The sequence below is a fragment of the Peromyscus leucopus genome, chromosome 15, assembly GCF_004664715.2.
Source record: "Peromyscus leucopus breed LL Stock chromosome 15, UCI_PerLeu_2.1, whole genome shotgun sequence".
Taxonomy (NCBI): domain Eukaryota; kingdom Metazoa; phylum Chordata; class Mammalia; order Rodentia; family Cricetidae; genus Peromyscus; species Peromyscus leucopus.
In genome coordinates this window covers 34,504,569-34,531,152 of record NC_051076.1, presented here as the reverse complement: position 1 = coordinate 34,531,152, position 26,584 = coordinate 34,504,569, and the positions used below count along the sequence as shown (strand labels likewise).

The window sequence follows — 26,584 nt, the reverse complement described above, 5'->3', positions numbered from 1 at the left end:
GGATGTAGTAGGTAGAGAACTGGTGTGTGTGTGTGTGTGTGTGTGTGTGTGTGTGTGTGTGTGTGTGTGTGCGCGCGCGCGCGCACGCGCGCGCGCTCAAGAGCATTGGGGGCACAGGATCTGGGAAACCAGGAGGTTTGGTCTCACCAAGGTAGTGACCTTTCAATGGCTTCAAAACTGCATTTTTGCCCTCTGATTGAAGTAAGTTCTTTCCTTTCCTGAGATCTCAAGACCCCACGGTACTCTCCTTATTCACAAACATCACAAACGTTCATTCACAGCCTAAAAAAGAGGAGCTGTATGGAGGCATGGTGACACACACCTTAAATCTCAACCCAGGTAGAGGCAGACGGATCTCTGAGTTCAAGATCAGCCCAGTCTACATACTGAGCTCCAGGCCAACTGTGGGGGCTTAAAAGAAAATGGCCCCCAAAGGAAGTGGCACTATTAGGAGATGTGGCTTTGTTGGAGGAAGTGTGTCACTGTGGAGGCAGGCTTTGAGGTCTCAAGCCACACCCAGTGTCACAGTTCACTTCCTGTTGCCTGCCAATCAAGATGTAGGACTCTCAGCTCCAGCACCATATCCCATCATGATGATAAAGGATTAAACCTCTGAAACTTTAAGTTACCAAAATTAAGTGCTTTTCCTTTGTAAGAGTTGCCATGGCCATGGTGTCTCTTCACAGCAATAGAAACCCTAAGATACCAAGGCTACATAGTGAGACCCTGTCTCAACCCTGCCTCTCAAAAATGAGCTGTGGTCAATAAAATAAACCATCTTCTTCAGAGACGTGACACCTTCTGTTCCCATAAATGTGTGACTTTTTGAGAAGCCCACTTTCATATTGAGGACACCATCTAGGAATTTTGCTAGTTCCCCAGTAATTGAAGAGAATTCCTAAAATCTGTGAAGTTAAGACAATTGCAGCCATTCAAAAACAAGTTGCCTTTTGTTACTCTTTGTTAAAAAGAGTAACTGGTCCTCTGGTATTGATTTGCTGTCACATAATTGGCTGCTGTAGAGAGAAGAGTCTATACATGAATGAGGGAAAAGGTCTTACTCCTGAGTTCAGGAGGATTTTTAGTATGGAACAGTGGGTGGGAACTAACCGTTACTAGTGTTTATTTATGAATGCGCCCTACAGTACTCTTTCAGGGCCAGCTGGCATGCACCTGAGCTCTTAGGACTAGCCTGAAGGTAGGAAGGAACGATTGTGCTGTGGTTACACAGGCCTTCTGAAAGGTTTCCAAGTTCACATGTCCCCATTATTTTAACTTGCATGTCCCCACGTTGGCAATACAAAAATCTTAAAACTCCATCATACCAGAAAAAAATGTTCAAAAAGTGTAATTTTTTTCTTTTCTCACACTAAGACTAATTTTCAATATAGTAAATAAGTACTTAGGCTAATCCCTGAACCAAAGCAGGATCAAGCCTTTTTTATTTTCTATCTTTTTTTTTTTTTTAAACTCAGCTGCTAGAAACATCTGTACATACACACACTCAGTGAACACACTTTGCTGAGCTGTGGTTATTGTTGGAGAAGCCACGATTTCCTGCCTTCTGTGCAGAGTGGAACAGCACTATGAAACCAGGCTTTCTGCCTCTGGTTAACTCAAGTCATCCCTGGGGGAGAGAAGTGCATCCCGCTCCCCTGGTCCCATGGGCATCCTGATCAAGCTCTGAGCAGGTGGGTGAGTCCAGTTGTGCATGTCACCTAATGATGGCCTGTGCTTGCCTTTCAGGTCCAGTATTTCTTCAAGATCTTGGATAATTAACAACACAGAAAATAAAGACAACACAGACTGACACTCAGACCAGTGAGTCGCACACGTGAGGAATGTGTTCATTCTTTTATTGTCCGTTGTTTTAACCTGACCGACACAAGATCAACAGAGCACTGTACTCCTGGCAATTATTACATATGTTAGAACATGGATTTGCACTGGAGACAACATTTAACACCAGTCTATGGGGTACTGCATTGCTTTTTATAAAGTTCAAAATAAAGATTTTATTTTCAAACAAGTGACTTTGGTTTATTTCATACATTACACTTTTTCTTGCAGAAAAAAATAAAATTGTACAACTGCATAAATATAAAATTCTTCCACCATGAAAATGGTTAAAACATTCATAAAGACACAGCACCAGCACATGATGCCTCCAGAGAAAGGAAAAAAGGAAAAGAAAACATACAAAGCAAATTAATTGGCCCCATCACTGGCCACAGTGACGGGCAGATCCAGATCTAGACACAGTACAGCTTCAGAACACACTGGAGGACAGGGGAAGATGGCGAAAAGCATTCAGCACGGAGCACGACACAACCCATCACCTTTTTGTGGTTTTCCGTAGTGTCACTTAAAATGTAAAGGGCAGTTCCCCCACGACAGCCCACCCCCCAGCCCCAGGAAATGAAGATAAAAATAAACACCTGATACCACAGGAAAAAGACTATGGAGTGTGTTAAAAATGCTCATTGATGGGCCATTATCTTTGAAATTCCAGAGCCAAAAAATAAGAAAGAAAAGGAAAAAGTACCATGCCAGTTTTATTCCCATTGAATATTTACACCTTGGACAGCAAACCTTGCTCACGTAAAGTAGAAAACATATGATAAAACATGGCTTGAAAAATGACCGGAGTGCGCACCTATACTGTACACTAAATAAAGTAGATGAGGCGGCAATACTTAGGGGCCAGAGCACTGCTCACTACAAGTCAGTTATGGAATCTAATTTACAGTAAAAATGGGCACGTCCCAAGGCTCAATTTTTATTTTTCTTTTGTCATTTACAGTAGAATAAATATTTTGTTGCTATTGCTACACTTTAAATTTACATTCTAACCTATTAAATGCAGAAGCTAGTGTAAAGCATAGAGATTAAGTGTAGGTCCCATACGTATGACAGTTTGTTCAAGACTAGTAGGTTTGTGTATCTTTAACTTATTAAATGGCTAGTGGGAAAGATTTGTGCTTGTGATCAGCTCTTAACGAAAAGTTTTACTTCAAAGCGTCCCTGGAAACGGTCTTTCTCACTGTACCCAATGTTCTCACCATATGCCTTACACTCAATGCGAATCTCAGTGTCCGTGGTGAGGTTGCTGAACTGCACAGCCAGCAGGGGCTGCAGGTACTTGGGCTGCAAGAGTTTGCCATAGTAGGGGTAATACTGCAGAGGGAAGCCATAAAATCCGCCCATTCCAAAGTACTCTATGTTCCCGATTTTATCCTTGTCTTCATCTCTCTGGAAACCAAAAGGAAATGCGACTTAATTTTGATGGCACACCTCCCTCCCGGGTCTCGCCTTGTGCTTGCGTGCAGGACTCCCCTACAGTCTGCAAAATGATTGCTAGAGGAAAAGAAAACAAGCCACCCCGTGGCATGCCTACCTCGAGCCTCTCAGAAGTCAGGGCCACCAAGCACTGGGGGGCTCTCCAGGAAGGAGGTAATCTGGCTGCCCAGAGCAGCCAAGAAACTTTCACAAAAGTGGGCTGCTTTCACTGTGCAAATGGAGAAACTGAGGCAAAGGCTAAGGAAGTATTTCTCAAAGCTGACACAGCCTCCTGGTAAGAAGGCCAATAGTGAGAGAACTCCTTGCATTGTCCTGATGGATACTGTTTTGTTACGGACATTGTCTCCAGCAATTTTTGTTTGCATATCTGCCCCTTATTTCTTACATCTATCTGTCTCTTGGCTTGGTACTACAACACTAATTTTTGGCGTTCATTAAAAGAGAAAAAAGAAAGTTGACCCCAAATTTTTAGCACAGGCTGTGGGCTAGCTTCGCCTCTCGGGTCCATAAACCCACATTCCATTAGATTAAATTCAGATATTTGAGTTTCTTGTGCCAGTAAACAAACTCGGTTTGTACAGTTCCAATTCATCTTTTCAGTGTCTTGCATTCAAACTGCCCCTCTGACTCTGTGTGGCATCTCATCCATTCCTCTCATCCAGCCCCACTTCCCCTCCTACCCTCAGGAGCCCTGATACATTCTTACCTTGCCAGCACACAGAACGGGTAGGACATTTGGATTATACTTCACCGCCGGGTAAGCCTCCGAGGACTCATTCTTGGGAGGCTAAAAGTGAAACCCACATTGGTCAACAAAATATATATTTTTTTTTTTCCTGGAAAATAAAACTGATAGGTAGCCCAAACAAATACACATTGTTGACAATAAACCACTGAAATAATAAACCACATCAGGAAAGTAAGTGACTCCCCTCCCCTCATCAATTAGCAAATTCTGTTTGACTTGTCTGAAGTGCCCCTAAGTGTCCAAGTGTGGTGATCACAAAGGAGGGTGAAGCAGCCCGGCACTCCAAGGGATGCTGATGCTAATCGTCTGGAAGCCTGACTCTAACGACAATGCCAAGTGACAGACTGGGTGACTGCTAAGGGGACCGTCATTACAGGGGAGTCGGCTGGCACCTCCTCGAACCCTGGGGGTGAGAAAGGGCACACACTGGTACCCAAGGACTCTCTCTTTCCAATTCTGTGAGGTACATTCACCACCTAAACCAGGTCAAGGTGGCATTGTCTTACTCCGATGGAGTGCTGGGACTGGGTGAGTCCAGGAGACCCAGAGACAGTCTGAAAACGACTGCTACAGCAAAATACAGAGCCCTCTTCCTACATCCCTGGTTCAAATCTACCTCCAAAGAAGGGTGATGAATACCTACTGGTGGAAAGCAGCCATCTGCTTACCCTCGTTAGCACTGCATCTGAGCCTGGACCTCAGACATGGTCTACACACGGTCTAAAGAGCAGCTGTCCCGCCAGATCTACACATCAGTGGGGAATTCATATTTTGGCACTGCTTATAGAACATGAGAAAAAGAGCAGCTAGACTTGACTCTTAGGAGGCTTTCTGCTACCAATATTTCTGCCTTGAAAATTTGGAATAGGAAACACTTAAGATGTTGCCACAATCTACCCTCAGAAGATCAGGAACCAGGCACACCGATCGGAAGGAGGAGGTACAAAAAAAATCATTCCACTGACAACAGCTGGCGCCTTGGGTAGGAGAGACAAATGAGAAAGAAGAAGCCGTGGATGAACTGGAGAGCAAAACGAAAAGGAGGAGTCAGCATCCAGCACAGAACAGGCCATCCAGATGTGGGAAGACAGAAATCACAACAGGCCGGCCCCGGCCTCCATGAAACAGGAACCACGAAGTGTGCGGGGAGGAACATTCAAAGCACATGACCCAGAGAGCAGCAATTGGCTTTCCTCAGATACGCCACACCAGTTCCTCCTATTTGCTAGATCACCCTAGCCATGTAAATGTCAAACGCAAGCGTGGAGTCCTGCCTCTGGTGCTCCCCGGTATATGCCTGTCTGTGTGGGAAGATTAAAATTCTGCTGAAAGGCACATTAACATTCGCAAGAGATCCATCAAGATAAGCAAGCGGACAGCCATTCAGGCAACCAGCCAGTCACCCACTACTGGTTCTTGCCTCTGGTAGAATAGAGGAGCTTTGATGCATTCTTGAGGGTAACTTTTTCTGCTGGGCTTGGTGGCACACGCCTTTGATCCCAGCCTTCAGGCAGGTGGACCTCTGAGTTCAAGGCCAGCCTGGTCCGCAGACTTCCAGGACAGCTGGGGCTACATAGAGACACCATATCTCAAAAAAAGAAAAAGGAAACTTTTCCTCTCTACACTGATTTTCTTTTGGGTAACCAGTATTATGGAAATAAATGCACAGCATGCAGTAGAAACGGAGTGAATAAAAGGAGACAGGTTTCAGAGCGGAAGTGAGCTTGTGCAGGTAGCTCAATGGATTGCGGCCAATTCCCCTCAGAATTAAAATGTATATACTACTACTGGGCAGCATCTATGTTCTCTTTAAAGGAACCTTCAGGCAGAAACCATGCCTAAGGAAAGGACAGCAGTGTTTAATTCATGATCTGAGAAGAGAATGAAATAACCACTTAGAAAAGCTGAGACAACACCAACAACTTTTTCCTTCTAAAGAATTTCTCAAAACAGTGGCAAAATTTGCTGGTTTTTGTGATCAAGGAATGTTAGAAACTGCATGGTTATCAAAGTTCAGAGATGGTGTTATTTTCTGGGTTTTGTAATGAAATCATCATTCAGGGAAAAAAAAAGTTGTTTTTTTTTTTTTTTTTTTTTTTTTTTTTTTTTTTTTTTTTTTTTTTTGTCAGATTAACAGATAGCATTTCTGAAATAATCCTGTTGCTCCATTAAGCCCAAACCAAAAGCAGCCTGTAACCATACCACATAGCCAGGGGACTCTCACATGTAGAAATAACTGTTTACCTGGACACTAAGCAGAGTATTAAGACAGAGCCGTGAGAGAGCACCCACAGTCCCATCCCTGCGGAGATGGGACTATGAGGACAGGGAGATTAGGCCAGCCTTGGCTACAAAGTGATTTAGATAAGCCTGGGCTACACTGAGATTATGTCCCAAAAAAACAAAACTCCACACTCCAAAATTTGGTTGTGGCACTCAGTCTGCGACTTTAGGAACTGAGATGGTCACCCTCGATGCGGGAGAAAGGTTTTGGTATTATCCTACTGATTGATGGCACTTCAAAAGTAGCAGTGAGTGTATTTTGAAACCCCCTGTCTCATCCATGAGGCCACAAAGTGCATGTGTCCTGGAAAGCACCACTTGCCTTAGGTTTGAAGCCCAGGACGCGGTTGAGCTTGACGATGATGCAGGGTTTACCATCTTGGTAGCCGAAAGTTTCATCCTGGATTCCGGAGCAGTTCCCCAGCCAGTCAAGCTTGAACCTGCACACTTTTCGCTCTCCTCGTTCATGGTTAAATTCTCCCCGCTCCTTGGGCTCGCTGGGCATACCTAAAAAAAAAAAAAAAAAAAAGCACAAACCCTTTTACAGAGTGTGCCGGCCGTTCGATCGGTGCTGCTAAGAAGGAAACGAACTTTTTGTTCCTTGTAGTAATCTCCCACTGAAGACCGCGCTAACCCGTGGTCTACGTTAAACAAGGGCTTCCGACAAGCTGTCTGCTCGCGTTCTCTCTCTCTCTCTCTCTCTCTCTCTCTCTCTCTCTCTCTCTCTCTCTCTCTCTCTCTCTCATCGGGGCATGAGCCCAAACCTGAACTGCTCACCACCTGCTCTGCTTTCTAATCCGTCTGTACTCTTCTAAGGCGGTGGTTCGGGACCATCCTAAGGCTGGGACCCTTTAATACAGGTTCTCATGTTGTGCTAACCCCCAACCATGAAGTTATTTTCGTTGCTACTTTGTAATTTTGCTGTTATAAATCATTATGTAAATATCTGTATTTTCTGATGGTCTAAGGACCCACAAGGTGAGAAGAACCACTGCTCCTAATGGTTTGCTTAGTTACTTAGGGCTGAAAGGAAACCAGACCATGTCTAAGCAGCAGCAGCCTTTTAAGGGGTCCACACAGCTTTGCTCAGAAACAGCGACACTGTAACAAGAACATGAATTCCAAGGACCGCCAATAACTTTTTGACCTGAAAGGGTTTGGGTCAGAATTTTCTGGAGCTGCAGGAAAACAGTGAATATATTTTATTACATATTTGATATATATTATTTACGGCTATCCTTGTCATAATGTATATCTTACTAAATGAACTATTTCCCCTTCAAACATGATTTCACCTTGCTTGTCACTGTGTCTTCTTAATTATTGTAAAGTACAGTGAAAACCTCGCGTAAATTCTAACAAAATTTCAGTAACATTGCCTTTAAACACTAAATTACACAGAAACTGGCAACTCGTTCACTACTCTGAATCTACAGTGAGTTACTTACTGCCGCAGTCCTCAAAAATCATGTCATCCTTCTGGGCCAAATCTTTGTACTTTTCCAGGAACCTAACCATGTTTAGCACATAGGTCTCGTAGCTCTTGCGGTCATGAGGACGAAAGGAAATTTCAGTCTTTTGGATCTGAGGAATATGTGTCAATCCTACAACAGTAAAAGTCAGAAAGACAAAGTCAGTGGGAAGGCAGGAGACTCCAAAAGCAAGCTTTCCCTGCACAAATAGGCTTCCCTTACCCCCCACCCCACCCCTACTTGGCTCACGTGATGGATAAAATCCCCACTTCCCTTTCAAATTCAATCTGATGGCATTTAGATTAGATATCTGAATGTAATGGTGATGATGTAATATCAGATATCATCCAGTTTCCTTGCCAACACTTCATAGTAGACATTAACTTGTTTTGTGAATGAGAACACCACTTGCAATGAAAGGTTAAGTATTCTGTCCAAGGCTGCAGAGAAAGCAAAACCAAAATTCCAACCTAGGCATGCAGTTCTCCAAAGCCCGTGGTTTTTCTAGTGGCCACATGTACACATGTTCTTAAAACTGCATTGCCAGCAGCCGGTGTACTGGTGGCTCTCCCTTTGATAACAACGTAGACACTTTGAGCAGCAGCCTGCTCTTACACTCCATGTCAACAAATTAGAAAGTCTCAATCTCTCTAACCTCAAGACTGCTCCCCAAAGACAGTCCTTTGGCTCTTGTAACCTAGGGTAGATTTTTCAGCTTAGAACAGGGAGTTCAAGATATAGATGCAGTTACTAATTCAAATATCTGAGCATGTCAGTACCTATCAGGGTGAAATTCAAGAAACACGTGACGTGGGTTTGCATTCTCTGTTATAAGTCTCTCATGTCCAGAAGTCTGTGCCCTCACAGGGTTTCCTAAATGGGCACTTGGACAATACTACACAATGGCGCTATATCCAGGTCAGTGAGTTGGAGAGGCAATCACAATGACATTCCATCCCAGGACGGCCAGATAAAAGATACCCAATTACATTCCACTTTATCAAATAAACACAGGACAGTTCTTTAGTAGGAACACACACACACACACACACACACACACAAACACACACGTTCACCGTGTAACGAATTTCAATGTCACCAGCTATCTTGTTTGCTGTTGTGACATCTGACAGCCTTGCTCTTCTCATCTCCATCCCGCATTGGCCCTGTGCCAGGGGCCTGAGCTACACCTGACCTCCTGCAGGTGGGAGCACCCACACCACTCTCAAGTCTGGTGAACAGGCAGCCTCATCGGCTCTACCTGGGCACAGCCTCTGAGCCCGAAGCACCCTTGGTTTGGAATGACTGCTCCGGAGAATTAGAATCTAACCGTGGCGACACGGACACAGAGAGTGGCGTGATTAAAGTGGAGACATAACCAGCACGATGGATTACTGAGCAGCGCCATTTGTGGTGCTGGAGAACAAGGCTTCAGCAGAAGGTGGAGTAAATAGCTGTTGGTTTTCCCACTGAGCGAGGACTGCTGTGAGCTAAGTGGGACTAGCCCAACAGAGGGAACCCTAAGCAGCCACCTAGAGAGATGGGAGAAGGGATGGAGATAGGAAGTGAGTGAGGGTTGGATCGAAGTGCTCAAGATGAAAATACCAGCGTGATAATAATAAACACCTTCTTGTGCAGCATGGTCGCGCACGCCTTTAATTCCAGCACTCAGGAGGCAGAGGCAGGTGGATCTCTGCGAGTTCAAGGCCTGCCTGTACCGAGTTGTAATCCAGCCAGAGCTACATGGTGAGACTGTCTCAAACCAAACAGTGAAGAGTGTTCTGGAGGGGTCAAGGAGACTGCTCAGCAGGGAAAGTGCTTGCTGTATATAAGCCTACTGATGTGAGTTCAATCCCCGGGACCTCCAGAAAGACGGAAGGATAAAACTGGCTCCACAAAGTTGTCTTCCTCTGCCCTTCACATGTGGCCCATAACACATGCACCCTGCACCTTATATAACAGCAATGAATTGTTTTAAAATAATGTACAGAAACTTCTTGAAAAGGTTAATGCAATACCCAAAGAACACAGGGAAAAAAAAACTGTCATTGGGTAAAAAGGAATACTGCTTCAGAATTAAGTCATAATCTTCAGCTTGAAATAAGCAAAGGTTGCTGTGATAAAACATTCCCTAGAAGCTCATAAGCCAGGAAAAATTGTTTTCATGTCTAAAACAATCTAAATATATTCTAGCCAATCTTTTCATGTTTAGTTGGGAAGCTGGCACTGTGACTTTCCTATGTGCTTTGAAGTAACGCAGGGAAAGCCACTGACCTCTGCAAAGAGAAAACAGGCAGTCAAGGGCAAGTCCAGAAGCTAGCCCGGGACAGCGACGGGAAACCAGGACAGGCAGTTAGAGAGCAGTGCCTAGTCTATGCTATAAACCAGACGTTTAAGTCAAGGTGATTTGCCTGGCCCGGGGGAAATGAAGGGCACACACCCAGTGCTAGAGAATCAAAAGTCCAGAGGATGGGGCGTTTTCCTAGAACAGCCCTGGGATCCAGAGAAAGTAGAGTCTTGAGGGGTAGTCATGCCTAAGAGACCAGGACAAATGTCTGAATATGTCAGGCAGAATGGACAAAGAGGAGAACTATGTGCTCAGGGTTACTCAGCTTTCCTAGTCCAGGAAAAGGGGGGGGTGGGGGTGGAGGCAGCTTGGAGTGTGAAGAAAGCAACGCGATCAAATGTCAGGAGGCCAGGAGCAGCCCTACCCGTGTTTCAGAAAGGAGGGGAGCTGGAAGACTACAGACCCTCAGGCAGCAGAGGAAGGGCCACCAAGTGTGGTAAGTGCCAGCCGTGCCAGCTGTGGTCCCCAGCAGGGCAGGTGAGTCAGCAGAAACTGAACTGCTAACAAAGCAAGAGTCCAATGTGAGATTCGGCCTCACCCCACAAGCTGCAACAACTAATGTGACCATAGGTCACCCTGAAAATAAACAAGGTGGGACCCAGATTGCGAAGCAAGTTCACCCATGTCACTGTCCCCTCTGTCCTGGCTTCAGCTGGCATTCCCCACTGCCTCTCATTGTCCAGCTGCCTCGCTGCATTTTCTTTCAGGGACCACTCAAGGTGTCATTGCTTTGATGTCTGGGTCGGGGTACAGTGTATGATACCACTTCTCTGAGGAGGCGAGATTACAGACAGCGCTTTTCATTCTCACCATTTCAACCCCGGTTCCCCCTTTAAAAGAGACAGGATGACCCGTGCCAGAGCCCCAAACATGAGTTCCTGGAACTCAGTCATTTGTTAGCATGTTTTTCGGGACCTCATGTTCGCCCAGATGTGTACGCCGGCCTTACACAAGCCCATCGGCTGCCCACTGCTCACCAACTGGCCTGTGAAATGGTGTGTACTGTAGTGACCTGCAGTACCGCCGCTGACCCAACAGTGATGCGCGGTCAGCGCCATTCCTCTCTAGTCAAGGCCAATCGATAATGAGATCACTGCAATCACACCAATTCCTACGTCACAGCTCAACCCGCCACCCCCAACCCCATGATCTTGCTACCTGGTGTTTCTGCCAGCGAGTGGGCTTCTGGTGTCTCCTTGCCCACTCCGAAAGCTGTTACTAAGAGCTGAACAAGGGTAAGCTCTGCCTGCGGTGGGCCAGAACTCCCAGAGGCCTTGACTGTCCAAGCGCTGGCTCTGGTTTCACACCAGAGGCCCCGGAGCAGATCCAGCCTTCTGCCTCTTGCCTGTCAGAGCTTAAATGGACACTAAGGAAGAGAAGCTCGGTGCAGCTCTGTTCTGCCGCCACCAGTGAAACTAGTCATGAACTAGTCAAGCCGTTACCTGAGAAAGTCACCTAAGGAAGGACTGAAATGATTTGAGTCATGTTAACATCTGGGCTCTTTTAAGTCCTTCAATTTTACATTAAGATCTGGAGTAAGAAAAAGCATCTGACTTCACACTTGCCCTCTCCAGATGCACCTGCCTCTCCTGACTCCCGTCTCCTGAGAAACAAAGGAGGCGAACACCCCCACTTCTGGCTCTAGTGGATGAGCGAGCACAGAAGGAATGAACGAGGGAGGGGGAAAGAAAGCAGGTTTTCACTAGCTCGCATTTTGTTCCCAGGCAGGTTTATAATGTAGCAAGTTGGTGACTTCTCAATCTGCTCGCAGAGCTGAAGCATTTAAAGGAGAATGTAGCCGTTTTAACCTTGCAGCACTTTCTCCAGTGAATCCCAGAGCGCAGCTGCTGGGACCTGTCATCTGACCCATCTGATGACTCACGGCCAAATACTCAACAGGTATCACCTTCCAGAGAAACCTCCAAGGGCACAGGAAGCTAGCAGGAGCTTTTCCATGAAGCCATTCACGACTCCCATATACTGCGGGTTCAAAGTACTTCGCAATTAAAAAGAAAAGGGAGGCATGAGATTGGCTTGTACATCCACAAATGCACCTTTACGGGTCTCCATTTAGATGATTACCTCCCTGTAAGTGTCAATCTGAATAACCTACTCCTTATTATTTTATCTCTGGGGTTACTATCAACTTACCTAACAGAATTCTGGGAACCAGTTCCCGTCCACTTACCTTTTGCGTCAGGGTTAGCATGTGACTGAAGGCTGGATTAGCCAAGAGTAAATCGCCTGCCTCAGGCAATGGTCACACATATAGCCTATCCACACCTCAAACCTGCCCTCTTTGGAAAGTCGGAGGAGCATCTCACCTGTTTCTACAGACTATGGAGCAGTTTAACCACCAGTGATGTCCAGAAATCTGTGCCCAAGTCTAAACTAAATGCCACAGACTCTGGTTGCAGGTCCTTCCCTGTTTAAGAACTACCTCATGTACGCCCAGATGTGTTCGCCGGTCTTACACAAGCCCATCGGCTGCCCACTGCTCACCCATCGGCTGCCCACTGCTCACCAACCGGCCTGTGAAATGGTGTGTACTGTAGTGACCTGCAGTACCGCCGCCGACCCAACAGTGATGCGCAGTCAGCGCCATTCCTCTCTAGTCAAGGCCAATCGATAATGAGATCACTGCAATCACACCAATTCCTACGTCACAGCTCAACCCGCCACCCCCGACCCCATGATCTTGCTACCTGAACGTGATTAAAAAATCAGGGGACTTTTCTCAGAAGTTGCATGTTCCATTTCAGATGCTAAGAAGGAATTACTTAGTGTGGATGCTTTATCTTTCAAAATAGTTTCACAGAATATTGTGCTTGACATTTTTGGCTAGCTCATAATTGTGTTTATTCCCAAAATAAAAAGGGTAACACTTCTTTAAAGGGGAACACAATAGACAAGCACTAGACCTCTTACACTGTGCTTTTTTTTTTTTGTCTAAGATCTAACAAGGAACAAGTGGATACTTGACTTGTCTAACTTCAAAACACAGCATTTGCTAATAACCTGAAACCTGATACCTTAGTATGTATGATACTCTAGGGGGCCCCCGCCCTGCATGAAGTGGGAAAAGGTACTTTCCTGGTCAAAAGCTACTGGGTCTCCTTCATCGCCCTAGCTGCTCTGGGGTCTGGTCAGCATCAGGTGGCGAGTTCTCACGTGAGAGCACTAAATGTTCACTGACCAGTCCTACCCTGTCTGGTTCTACATCAGCAGAAATGAAGATGTCTTTCCATTGCTGTCCCCCCGGGGTGGGGCTCTCTCCTTGTGAATGCCACAAGCCTGAGACGACAGTGGCGTATCTGGCTTTGTGCCCCCAGGATCATTTCCATGACTCTGTTAGTTCGTCTTACTGAACAGAGGTCCTGTCTCTGCTTACTCATCTTCAAATGAGTAAGGCCCGTTTTTCTGGAGGTCTAGGCTGACCTGAAACTTGTGGCAATCCTCCTGCCTCTCGGCCTCATGAATACTGAGGCTTAAAGGCACGAGGCATTACATCTGGCTTCCCAAAAATGTTCTCTATTTATCACTGGGCTTTCTGAACACCTAAGAGACTCTACAAATATACTACATGGGCAGGAGTTCTAGAAGCCTGAGATCTTCCTCTTTAAGCCCTTTAATGAACCACAGGAGGGGAAAGCTTGCACTACCAATGCTGTCTCCTCCGGGAATAGGTTGGCAGGATCCATGAGAGGGTGAGAAAAGAGAGCGAGCGGCAGGCAGACCCAAATGTCAGCTAGGCAATCACAAATCAACTGAGTCTAACTGGAAATGGCTCAGAAGTCCCCTAACACTCTGAAGGTACAGTGCCTCCAAAGCACAGGGAGAAAGTGTTTTCTCCTCCTACTTCTGAAATTGGAGAGGGCCAATCGCCACGTGATTTGAAAACAGTTTTTCTGAGCCGGGCATAATGACTTCTCAGAAGCCCTTTAGCCTGTGGATGGAGGGGTGGGCTACGATGGCTGTGCCCTTGTGAATTAGATTAGCTCATGTTCATCCACTCTGCCTTCCTGCCCTGATTCTGGTTACCCTCGTGCCAAGAATTTGAGCCTTTTAAAATGAGTTCTGTCCTCACTGAGCCATCTGTAAGAGTAAAACCAAGAACCTCCCACAACTCTAAGAGGAAGAACAGCGAATACATTTCCTACCTTTGCACCAGGAAGCATGCCAGGTGGGAACTCTGTGGACTCAGGGAATGACATACAGTGACCTTCAGTTCACTGCACAGTTGCTAGGATAACCCGGGGGTGGGGGATGGGTGACAGCCCATGGAAGACTCTTTACTATTACACCACAGGACAGGCAGCAGGCCCCGCGACAAACGCCTTGTGCGCACGCACCCGGGAGCATGTGTACGTGTGCACCGTGCTCGACTCTCCACAGCACAGCGGATGGCAATGTCTCACCCCGATCCAGCCAAAAGGACATGCTGCTCCCTCCACACACCGCAGGAGGTTCTCCTCCGGGCAAAAGCTTGGATGCTGCATGGCAGGTGTAGGTATGCTGAGGAGAGTTGGTTACCCTGTCACTTAGGTTCACGGGACACTTTCTGAGTATGTTTTCTAACTCACTGATGTTTATTTAACTACTTCCAGGGGAAGCTCAGGTTGGACTGACACCACAAAACTGAAGTATGCAGCCTACCCTTGCCTATCACCCAAAGCTCACCGGCAATTCAGAGCCTTCTGCTTCTAGTGGAAGGTGGGACCTACGTCTAAAAGCCTTGGAGACTGCTTTAACACTTACATTAAAGCAACAAGAAGTCAGAAACAGTGATTCTTGAGCTATGAAAATAGCTATTTGATACTGTGTGCCAACATCTCATCCAAGACTCTGTTTTCTGGGTGGGGTGAGCAGGTTAGTATTAACAGAGGAGTAAGATCTGGCGAGGAAAAGTACCCAGTGCTCAGAGTCCAGCAACCATGTGACCCATTTGTCCTTACGTTTCCCCTCCATTCTGTATTTTTCTCCTGCCTGTCTGTGGCTTTCCCATTTGGCCTATCAGCTTATCCATTATACACGCTACATGATTACGGCAGGGCAGGACTGCCAGACTCACACACGCCATTTGGAAGAGATCTGGTTACAAGGTATTTCAAAGTGTAAAGGATACTCCAAACCCAATTGGCCGTGTTTGTATTCATGCCCCAAGGTCAGATGGCAGGCAACACACTGTAAGTCCTTGCATCTTTAAATGCTATGGTCTTCCACACTTACCATGTACCTCTGACTCAGAACTTTCCCTCTGTGACCAAGACAGAAATGGAGGAGGCTTGGAGACATTAAGTTGAAGCCAAAAGTTGACCGGGATATATACTTCCACACATTTATTCAGTCTGCAGAGTTAATGAATCATTAATACCTCTCCAAAACGAATTCTCAACATCTGTTCTGAAAGATGCCAAGAGGAGGGTCCAGTTAGGGTCCCTCGGGGATGCAGAGGACTCAGGACTGTCCAGGAGCACTCTATTCCTTGCCAGCCAGTGCTCATACTGATCTGACTGAAAGTTACCATCATTTTCTAAGAAGTGTCAGAGGGGTAGGGAAAACCCACAGGATGTGTAGACTTGCTACTCAAGTAAAAGCTAAGGACAGAGAGACAGAAATGGCCAAGATAAGGGACGGAGGAGACAACTGGGAAGGTGAAGGGCTGCAAACTTCGCCCGTGACTCAGACCAAAGGACAGGAATGCATATTTCCGAGATGAGCCACTCACATTCCTTCAGAGAAGGGAGGGTTGGTCAGGTCAGTCCAACTGCTGAGCACACTAAATATAGGTGCTAATAGGAAGCGCTGGGAAGATGGGGGGAAGACGGGCTGGGGCGGAGACTGCGTGCCTCAGTCAGGGCAAGGTCAACTGCAAACCCTGACTTAAAACACCGGACACTTTGGCTATTTATTTTGGAAGGTGAGGTTTCTTTCCAGAAAAGTACCTGGAAAAAAATTTTAATTTTATTTTATGAAATTGTTTATTTCTACCAGGCATGGCAGCACATGCCCTTAATCCCGGCCCTTGGGAGCAGAGGCAGGCAGGTCTAAATTTCAGGCTAGCCTGGTCTACAGAGCGAGTTCCAGGACAGCCAGGGCTACACAGAGAAATCTTGCCTCTAAAACCAAAAACCTAAATAAATAAATTACTTATTTCTCCAAGGTGTATATAGTTGTCTTTTATTTTTTTAAGCAAAGGATGGCTATGTGGTCCTGTTTGCTTCAGGTTTAAACTATTATAAAACAGCATCATGACCAAGGGACAACTTTTAAGTAGCAGAGGAGCTGTGCACAAATCTAATTACTATGATTTCCAGTGCGGCTGTAAGGCCTCTAGCGGAGGAGGGCATGGAAGGCATGCCTTATGACCACAGAAGCCCGTGTAAAACACTGAATAGCCTCAATTTCTGGGCACATCAGAACCTTGCTTCAACCTTTCCAAAGACCCACCTTTTGATACAAGAGCTGCTGGAATCTGTGGATGGTGAACTAGGTTGAAGTTGTTTTATATACTTACACGTTTTCTTTCTCTTCTCACTTCCCACCTAAATATCTGAAAATATTCTGGGTCTTTCCACCTTCGCATTCTGCCGTTTCTTCCTCCTCACCCCCAAGGGAAGAGCAAGACATGTCGGCAACAGGCCCTGCTCAGTGACTGCACATGGCCCCAAGACTGTCACCTACCGGCAGCTGTTTCCAAACCACCAAACCCTTGCCCACACAAGAGATGGGAGTCACTGCCACCTCCCCACTCCCGAAACCTCAAGGTCATCTATAATGGGAGGACCCGAAAGAAGTTATGGGACACACACCACTTTCCTGCTCTCCCAGCTCTGTCCCCCAGGCAGAAGAACCACAGAGTAGATTTGTGTTTACTGTTGCTCAGCTGCCTGTCATTTAGCCCCAGGCTTGTGGGCAGTGGCCTTCCAGGGTGTGTGATGGCGGGTGTGTACTCGACACCCGCAGCAGCCAAGACAGAGCAGTGGACACTTGTGGAGGATGGCCTTTTCTATAGATAATCTTTTTGTTCGCTGAAGTTTTTGGAGAGACCAGAGACAGCTAAACTGGAGAGAGGGTTCACAAAACCACACACAGGCCTGTGGAGATCTGCAAAGCTGGTGTCTGTGTTCATGGTCAAACTGCAGAGCAGTGACAAACGGGTGAGCCTCTCCTCTCTGTGGGCATGATTTTTTTTAAGGGTTTACCTGAGTTACGGTCACCTCACAAGTGAAAAAAATGTGTTAAGAGCTGAAAAGGCCCTAGAATGATCCCTTGAGTGTTAAGGCCAAGTAAAATGAAGCCCCGAAAGGACCTGATGTGCTCAGTCACACAGTGAGGCTGTGTGCTCCACCCTCACCCCGAGCTGTAAAGACATCTGCAGCCATCTGGAGCTCAGCCGCAATGCGGCCAGGAGCCGTGGCTACCACAGTCTTCCCGCTTCCTTCCCATGCTTGGCTTGAAGCTTCCACTACAGAGCTATTTTCTCAGGGTGTCTTCTCGGTTGGAAACGGCACCCCTTTCACCAGTGGAGGAAAAGCCATCCCCTGGGTTTTACCTGGCGGGGCCACACGGTCCTGGTATGTGGGCTTCAGTTCACTGATGGTGAGCAGCATCACTTGGATGGTCCCAATGAAGATGCCAGCCAGGCAGCCATAAAATATCACGTAGAACAGAAGGATCTTAACTGTGGGGAGAACAGACAGACATGGGTGTGATGTAGCCACACGGGTAGAACCAAGGTCTCCCCTTCCCAAAGACGACCGACCATAACTCTCCCCCAGTTCCTCTTCAACCTGTTTCTCTAGGTCTTCCTTTGCCAGCACTAATCTAAAGAGGGAACCCTGCTCTTTCTTGGGGGTTACAGGCAGAAGAATGCTCAACGAGAGCGGAACAGGACTAAAGAAGATCGACCACCGGTGCAAACCTGCAGCCGCATTCACACACACTTATGCAGTGCATCCGACCCACATGCATGCCCCCTAGGGGCCGTTGCTCTGCTGCACCCCCAAACACTGAGACGCCTAAGAACAACCAACTCAGAAATACACTGTGAAGCTCTCCCTATCAAGTCTACCTACAAAGCAGGGGCACAGGGCAACTGGAAACCAATCAAACACACAAAGGAAATCCTATGGTATGGATTGGCTGCCATTTTTACCTTCTTCTGATCAGCAGAATAACAACCAGCTATGTAAACTACATTTTCTTTTTCTCACAGTTCACAGAATGCAGGCTGAATAAGAACGAATTTTAAAAATAAAAACCACGCAAACAAACAAACAAAAAACCTCCTTGAACCAACACGAAGCCCATGGACTGGAATAAGGCTATCAGTTACTGGTTTACAAGGATTATCTCCCCGATTAGCAGCATAGTAACAGGCTGTACTAGGCATCGCCTGGCCGTCTTGTGCCAGCCAAACAACTCGAAGAGGAAAGGGAACCAAGAGAACTGTAAGGTTATCAGAGACATGACCGCACAGGGGAGGCATGGGTTCCTTCTACAGGGTCCCTGAGAAGATGGCGCCGAGTAAAAGGATTATTGAAAAGTTTGTGCTCATGATGGGAGGGGGCCAGGAATGAAGTGGGCACATAGTTGTGGAAATGAGCCACGCAGCCCTCCTCCATACATGGAAAAACACCCAACGTTCCCATCAAGACGACGATGTTATGGAGCGGCTGAAACAAACCAAACACACGTAAAAGCCCACACAAGAATGATGGATCTAATCCCTTCTTCTCTCCCCTATACAAAGATCCAAGCAAAGAGGAGGAGGAGCGGGATGGCAGCAGCATCTAGAACCACAGCCCTCAGCTCTGTCCCTTCCTCCCGGCAGGACGAGGGTTAAGCGCTGCATTTGGTATCCAGGCAGCAGTAGGCAAATGGCAAGGTTGTGACGTCAAGGGCTCTGGAAAATTTTTCCAGCGAACGCTCTGAAGAGATACTGAGGTGGTCTAACCCAGTCAGCAAGACAGCGCCTGAGAGCCTGACTTCTCAGCTGCTTCCCTGTCCTGTTGCCCAAACCCCCCACCCTCCATTCCCCCCTCAGTGCTCTTGACTTAACCGCCTTTGCCTCTGGTAAGGACGACAATCCTTCTCTCATTCCCTGGACTCCAGGGAGCTAATCCTAACCTAAGAAGGTGCAGAACTGAGGCTACTAGTTCAAAGATGAATAGATGGGGAAATTAGTCATTTCACAAGCGCCATGATTAAGCTCAAGAACATCGACACCCTTTCCACTCTACCGACAGGATACCACAGACAAGGGAGGAATTCTGCTGCGGCGGTGGCTGGAGATGGACTCAGTAAATCTGCCACTGCAGCAAAGTCGTTTGGTTAGAGGTGAGCTTAGGCAATGGACTCCCCAAGACCAAGGCTACCAGTGGCACTGAGAAACAGAACCAAAGGCTAGGTTAGTTCCACCGACCAGCTGAGTGGCGTGATGTAGGGGGTTGGGGTGTAAGCTTTAGAGATATTTTTTCCCCCTTTAAAGCAATTTTTCTTTTCTTTCTGTATTTAAAGAACAAGGAACACTGGGAGTATTGCAGTTAATATTTATATATATTTATATTTATATACATACATATATGCATATACATATATATTTTTTCATCCTTTAAAATGCCAAGAGGGTTATAAAAGTGGCATGTAAAACCAATAGCAATATAAATATAATATATAAATACAATATAAAAACCTGCCAACACCTGTATTAACTTCATTAAAAGGTAAAAAGCACCAAGTGATTTGTAAGTTGTGATTTCTCCAGCAGGTGACAGACTGGAGCCTCCTGCCGTCCATCTTGGTGAAAAATCTACCTATAAGCAAAACGGAGCCAAGGGCATCCTGCCCTGGTCCCAAGGGCATCCATGTTGGGCCCAGAGCTGGAAAGGGGGCATCTCTCTCTCTCTGAGAGAGCTACTGCTGCCACATCACCTGCCTTGGAGCAGCTCTGCGATTTCTTACATTGTCAGAAAGGAACAGGCATATTATCGAAAACTGGGTTTTGAGCTCAGCACCCACAAAATGGAAGGTGAGGACCGATGGCTACCTCACAGAAGTCAGTGTGTATCACCACCTCGCAGGATGGGATTATCAGGACCACATAGTCTCATTCTCTCTCTCTCTCTCTGTCATGAAAGGGGTTCCCCATTAAATGCCAGCTTAAAGAACAAACTGTTCCATACTGCCTTCCTAACCCTCTAAAGCAAATATTATTCAAAGAAGGAGTGTGAGACTGGAATGAGGAAAGAAATATATTTAAGAAGTGGAAAAACACTAGCGGGCAAATTTCACAAGGTACCTGGAAGTCAAGGCTGCCCCTGGTTCTGGGGTGCTGCAGGGGCCAGACCACCAGAAAAAGGAGGCCCAGCTAACCTGGGAGGAGGGGCCAGTTCCGCAGTGCACCTCCCAGGCCTAGCTGAGTTAGGAGGAGAAGTTGCTAGGAAATGACCCTGGCTTGCCATCCTATACATACCTCACATTTCTCCAGGTTTCCCTTCCACATTGCAGAAATACAGGAAAACTATGGCCATATCCCCCCATTGGAGAACAGTCTCCCCAAACACAAGTGAAATTAAAAGCCATGATTAATTTCAAGAACTACATTTTTCCCCTGGCTCGGGGATACCTATGCTTCCCGGTAATGCCGTGGGATGAGGCTTCACCTTGACTAACCTTGAAGTATGATGCATTATTAACCCTTCAGTTTTTCAGTTGAGAGGCTACCTGACTGCATCCTTTTTTTTTTTTTCCTTTAGGGGGGGAAAAAAGAAAAACATATATCCTAGCCTCTTCCTTTTCAAAATGTCAGCCAAGCAGCGTTTCCCTGACTCATTCCCCAGTCTGTTTCCATAGACCCTCCCCACACAGGAACACTGCATCGCTGGTTTTCAGGGTTCCCTTGGTGACTGCAGTGCTGGTGCTTGCTATAGGGGAGGGGGGAGAGGGGGAGAGGAGGCAGAGGTGCTGGTGGTGGCTGTGGTGCTGGTAATACCGGGGAAGGAGGGGGCTGTGATGCAGCAGAGGGGAGTTCCCTCCCTCCCTCCCTCCCTCCCTTCCGCAGTCACGACTTGTGGATTTATCTACAACTATGCCCTTCAAAATGACCTTTAAAAAAAAAAACCTACCACCTTTCCAGTGTAAAGAGGTTTTAAAAAATATATATGGCATCTAATTTTCAATAGGGTCTGAGGGGATTCCAAGCAAGGAAGCAACAGGCAGCAAGAAATCTTCTAAGATTTGTACCATGTAGATCTTTTTAAAAAACACCAGACCGCCATGTGTCTAGCCAAGGCTTAAAAAACGGGCCCTGACATGGAGCTCACTGGGCCGTTTCTGGGCTGTGATGATGACTCCGAGGACCGTCTCTATGGTAAACCCGAAACATGGCCATGAAATACTGCAGTGAGGATGCATTTCTCCTCCCCATTCCTCTCCAGTCTAGGTACATTTTTAGGCTGGAAAAAAAATGATGCTATCACAGCCATCGCCCGCATTATAACAGGTTAGCTCACGAGTTTCTCTCACAGCCCCAAATCTCATTTATCTAAGGTGTTGGGCGATGGAGAGGGAAGGCACATACATAGTCTCCTGGAACCTGAACGAATTTCCCAGGAGGGAAGGAAGGCTCAGAAGACGAAGATTCCTACCATGCCCATGACCCTCAGTCTAGCCAGCTCCAGACCCCACCCGCGCCGCATCCTGGGGACCCCTCACTTGTCACTGGATGCCAAGCCCAGGCCCCGCGCACTGCTAGCATCGCCTACCACCCAGTCCCCGACACCCTGGACAGCCCCGTGGGCACCGAACCAGTCCGCAGTGCCCGCGCACAGGGATGCGCCTCCTAGGAAAAGCCAAGGAGCGGGCGGCGACTGCCGCGGAGCCCCCCGTACTTACACCAGCTACCACCGGTCCTGCCCAAAAACTCCTTCTTCTCCGAGTTCCAGATGAATTTCTTCCAGCTGCCTTCCTCCTTGGCTTTTCCGCGGGCCATGGTGGCGGCTCAGCAGTGGCAGCCGAGGCCAAGGGTGGGCGAGTGCGGCGCGCGCCCAGGCGTCCTCGCGGCGGCGGCGGCGGCTCGGTGTCCCCCGCGGCCCGGCTCTGTCTCTGCAGGCGAGACGCGCCGCTGCCGCTGCGGCTCTCCGAGTGCGAGGCGCGCGGCGGAGCAGCCGAGGCAGAGCCGGAGGAGGGGGAGGTGCGGCGGGGGCGGAGGGGGGAGGGACGAAGGAGGAGGGCGCGCGCGGGCTGGGCGGCTCCGAGCCCCGCACCTAGCGGTGGGCGCGCGACCGCTCGCGGGTTCTCCCCCGCGCTCCGATCGCTGTCCGGGGGGCTCAGCGAACCCCGCAGCCGCCGCTCCGAGCCGTAGCTGCACCACTCTGCCTGCTGTGACCTCTGCCGAGACGGACCGGGGACAAGGAGGGAAAGTCACCGGGAAGGACGAGAGGAGCAGAGCGCGGGCTCCGTACACGCGCGCGCGCGCGGGCCACGAGCCGAGAAATTGGCTGAGGGCGCACGCCCTACCTTTACTATATACCGCGCCTCCGCCACCCGTAGCCCCGCCCATCGGCGGCACGGCGGACCAATCGCCGGCTTCGAGAAGGCGGAGCCTGAGACCCGAAGGGGCGGGCGCGGGGCCGGCACAAAGGAGCCCACTGGGCTAGAGGGACTGGCGCGGCCGCGGGGGCGCGGAGAGGGACTGGGGGCTGGTGAGTTGCGCTCCGGCTGCTATGCGTGCCCCCTCCCGACCCTGGCTGTGCCGGGACACTCCCCTGCGCTGGTGCGGTGGCCTGCACCTGCGTCGATCTCTGGGAGCCCCGGAGACCTCGGTCCCTTCCTCGCGTCTGGTACCCCCCCACCCCACACACACACACCTACTGGGCTAGGTTTGCTGCAGGTCCACCTCCCCTAGGCCCTGGCTGGGTAGGGGAAGGTCACTCCGGGACGCTAGTGACTCTGCCCAGCTCTGCTCCGCCTCTCCGCTCCTGCACCTGCCGCCCCCTCGCAATCTCTGCCACTGCGGTTGCAGTTCCGGCCCGGCCCTCTCCTAGCAGGCCAGCCCAGCGGGCAGCTTGGGTTCCTGACTCCTGGGCTGTGCTCCTTGTGGGCGGCCTGAACCACCTCAAGCCGGACAATTGCCAAACCCACCCTGGCTTGTAGCTGGGAACCGGTTGTGGCTCCTGCCAGTCTAGACCCCGGGGAACAATTTCTGCACGTGACCCAGACACCTAAGACTCTCCTAGCCCAGGTCCGTGGCTGGTATTCTCGTTGGCTTACTGTTCTATCTCATTGGGGGCAACCCCCCCCCTCCTCTACTGTAGAATTCTTGGAATGACAGAACACTTGGGAAGACTCAGCTCATGTGTCAGGACGTCGCAAAGCGCAGGGTTGGACATGACCTGCTCCCCATCCCTTCCATCCTCGGTGGCTGAAAAACCACTTATTTTCATCCACCGAGCCCCTGAGCAGCTTCCCACGCGCTCTTGGGGTGATGACACAGCAGAATACATGGGGATGCTTCTGCAGTGGCTGCAGGAAAGCCTGTCCCTGGAGCGACCTGGCTGGTTGTGGAAAGCTAGCTACTTATCAAAGACTTTCCCAATACAGAGATGGTTTCCCAAGGCACCCTGTCATTCTCAAGGTCAACCTCGCAGACCCAAGGACAAGATCGAAGGGATGTAAAATGAGCTTGTTCTGACTAGCACCTGCAAGACTGAAGAAAACCTGAAATTTCCGAAGATTAGTGTGGGGAAAAGAAGCAACCTAGTCACACCCAGCCCACAGGAGCTACAGCCGGGCTAAGTCAAGGGCAACTGGGAGAGAGCAGCTCGTTTGAGAAAGGAAGTCACCCGCTGCTTTACCTCTGCAGTGTTTATTTTGGAAAAGCCCCAAGTTGGTGGTTGGTGAGCTATTGGAAGAGGCTGCACCTGTAGACTTAATGCCCCTGATCAGTCTCTAGGCAGAACTTACATCATGGAGGGGTTTCCAGCAGACCAGACCCCTGGGAAGGCTGTATGTATTATAAGTGTTCACTACCGTAAGAGAGAGGAAACTCTGTGGGCAGATTCAAACAAACAAACAAACAAACAAACAAACAAACAAAACCACATGAGGATAAAAGGTAAGGCAGCTTCAAGAGGGATGAGGCTTGTCAGGAGTTCAACAAATGAAACCTATAATCCCACAGTTTGGAGACAGAGGCAGGAGGATTGCAAATAGGAGGCTAGCATGAGCTACAAAGAGTTGGGAGGAGGTTGGAGGAAATAAAAGAAAAAAAAATTAATGGCTGTTGTGGTGCCCATCTCTCCCAGCCCCTGAACCTCAAACCCCAGAAGCACCTGTTAACACAAGTATGTGCAAACAGGTTCCATAGGGGCGGGTTTTATTTATTTATTTTTATCAGAACTTCCTTTATTCTTTAAAAAGAAAAATACCCTCCCTCCCTTAGATGCCAGTTTGTGTGACAAATGCCAGTCAGACGGCTGTCCTGGGAGACAAACAAGCTTTCTTTGTCACCTGCGCCCAGTCTTCCTCTGGTAGATTTCTCTCCTTCTCAGGTGAGTTTCCCAGCTCTGCAAGAGTCAGGCCTGCAGAGCCGTGGCAGCGTCTCCCCGCCCCCACCCCACCCCAAACTCCATAGAAGAAGCATTCCTGTTCCCACCCAGAGCTAGTGATGCTGCAGAAGAGCATGATCTCAGCCCGCTTCTGTGGGAACCATTCCTTTCAGTTGCTCACCTCGTGCTCCACCTGCCTAGCCAGTCTCCACCATCTGGCCACATAAAGCAGCCCAAGGAAGGGTAAGATGGAGAGGTAGCCACAGTCCTCACTTCCAGGTCGGCCAGCTTTGCCACCTTGGCCAAGTCACTTGTTCTCTCCAGGGCTGTTCCCGGAGCTGTAAAATTAGAGTGATACATTGTAGCCAGGATTAAAAGAAGGATGTGGGAAAGTGTTAAGCACACCGCCTAGTGCATAGCAAGAGCTATTAAGTAGCTAGCTTAACTATAATTCCTTCCATGTGACCTTGAAGCTATTGGTATGACTTTATGACTGACCATCTTACTCTGATACTTAACCAGGACCAGGACTCTGAGTTCCCTTTGGGCCCTGGAAGGTCACCCTGACTAATTCCCCACCCTCAATGCCACCTTTTCCCTTGCTTCCCAACATGCTTCCTGCTCTGTGACCTTGGCTAACTCAAGTAATGAATAACTCGAGCACACAATGTCCCTTTGGATTGTACTGGGCTGGGCCTTTGTTCCGGGGCCCCTTCTGTGCAGGGTGCTGTAGCAGCAGGTTGAAATCAAAACGTATGTAGTTCTCCAGAGGGAGGGGTGCCTCCAGCAGGTGCAGTGTGCAGCTGGGTGTGGACCATCAGGAAATAAGAACACGGTTCCCCGGGCACCTGTAGAAGCTCACTGGAGGAAGAGAGTACTCGGCTCAGTATAAAAGGCTCAGGGAGAGGGAACAACTGTCAGAGTCCCCTTTCTGTGCTGGCGAGAGAAGAGAGATGTTCTGGCATCCTATGATTGGTTCTGCCCAAGGTTAACAGTCTGTGTGGGTGGACAGAGGAGAAGCACTAAACAGAATTGACAGCCAAGGACTGAGGGAGGGTTATCCAAGTGAGGACGACAGATTCCAACCCAGAAAACAGCCAGATGCCGTTGTAATTGATGCAGAATTTACCTGGGGGCAGACACAGGGTCCGGCAGGTAAAAACACACACAAGATGGCCCTGTCTGTAGCAAGATGGCCATCCAGAAATTGGCCTGAGAGAAGAGACAGAGCGTGTCAAGTAGAAGATTCTTCTGCTCCAAACCGGGGACACTAAAATGGAGGTGCCTGCAAAGGAAAGAATACAACTTTGGCAGGCTGCTCGAGAGAACCAGGGCTGAAAACAGAACTCCCTGGAGCGGTCGGTTCTCTAAAACCCTCTGCCAAACAGAATGCAGTCGGGCTCTGCAGAGGCTGCGCAAGGCTGAGCTGGCAAGCCCACGTTCTCTCTCTCTCACACACACACACACACACACACACACACACACACACACACACACACACATGCGCGCGCTCACACACAGCGGGGTTCTTTTCGGCCAGCCCCAGAGTATTTTTAAGTACGGAGTGGAGGGGCTGAGGGGCTGAGTCGCAAGGTGACTCATCCTGGCAGCAGAACCCTGTGGAGGAAAATGGCTCCGTGGCAGGCTGTGTGGAAAGCCGCCCAGACGTACAGCTCTGGAGTTGGAGGGCTCGGGAAAGGCTGTGGATGGGTCGGCGTGGCGGGTGTGTAAGTGGACATTTGGGCAACCCCCGACAATAGGCAGGGTCGAGTACCCTCACCATCCATCACAGAAGGACCCCTGATTAGTCCACTGGGTGTCACTCTGCTTTATAATGGACCCCTTCATGTTTAATAGAAAAACAAACTGTTCTCTGAAACAG

General features: G+C 48.5%; 2 protein-coding genes across 8 annotated transcripts in view; one reads left to right on the top strand and one right to left on the bottom strand.

The window, feature by feature from the left end:
- The window catches only part of Nme7 (NME/NM23 family member 7), a 145,662-nt gene extending 143,633 nt beyond the window's left edge, over window positions 1–2,029 (top strand). For all 7 annotated transcript variants that reach the window (XM_037211305.1, XM_037211308.1, XM_028864397.2 and 4 more), the window contains one exon: window positions 1,747–2,029. In XM_037211305.1, coding sequence (XP_037067200.1) covers window positions 1,747–1,779 — 33 coding nt within the window. In that variant the 3' untranslated portion in view covers window positions 1,780–2,029. The remainder of the gene's footprint in view (window positions 1–1,746) is intronic.
- Window positions 1,836–22,649, bottom strand: Atp1b1 (ATPase Na+/K+ transporting subunit beta 1). The gene is made up of 6 exons (XM_028864403.1): window positions 22,049–22,649; window positions 17,706–17,834; window positions 7,780–7,935; window positions 6,654–6,838; window positions 4,007–4,087; window positions 1,836–3,252 (listed from the first exon to the last, which is right to left on the bottom strand). Exons 1-6 carry the CDS (start codon window positions 22,143–22,145, stop codon window positions 2,989–2,991), a joined length of 912 nt encoding a protein of 303 aa, XP_028720236.1. The 5' UTR covers window positions 22,146–22,649; the 3' UTR covers window positions 1,836–2,988.
- Between the last annotated feature and the right edge of the window lie 3,935 nt (window positions 22,650–26,584).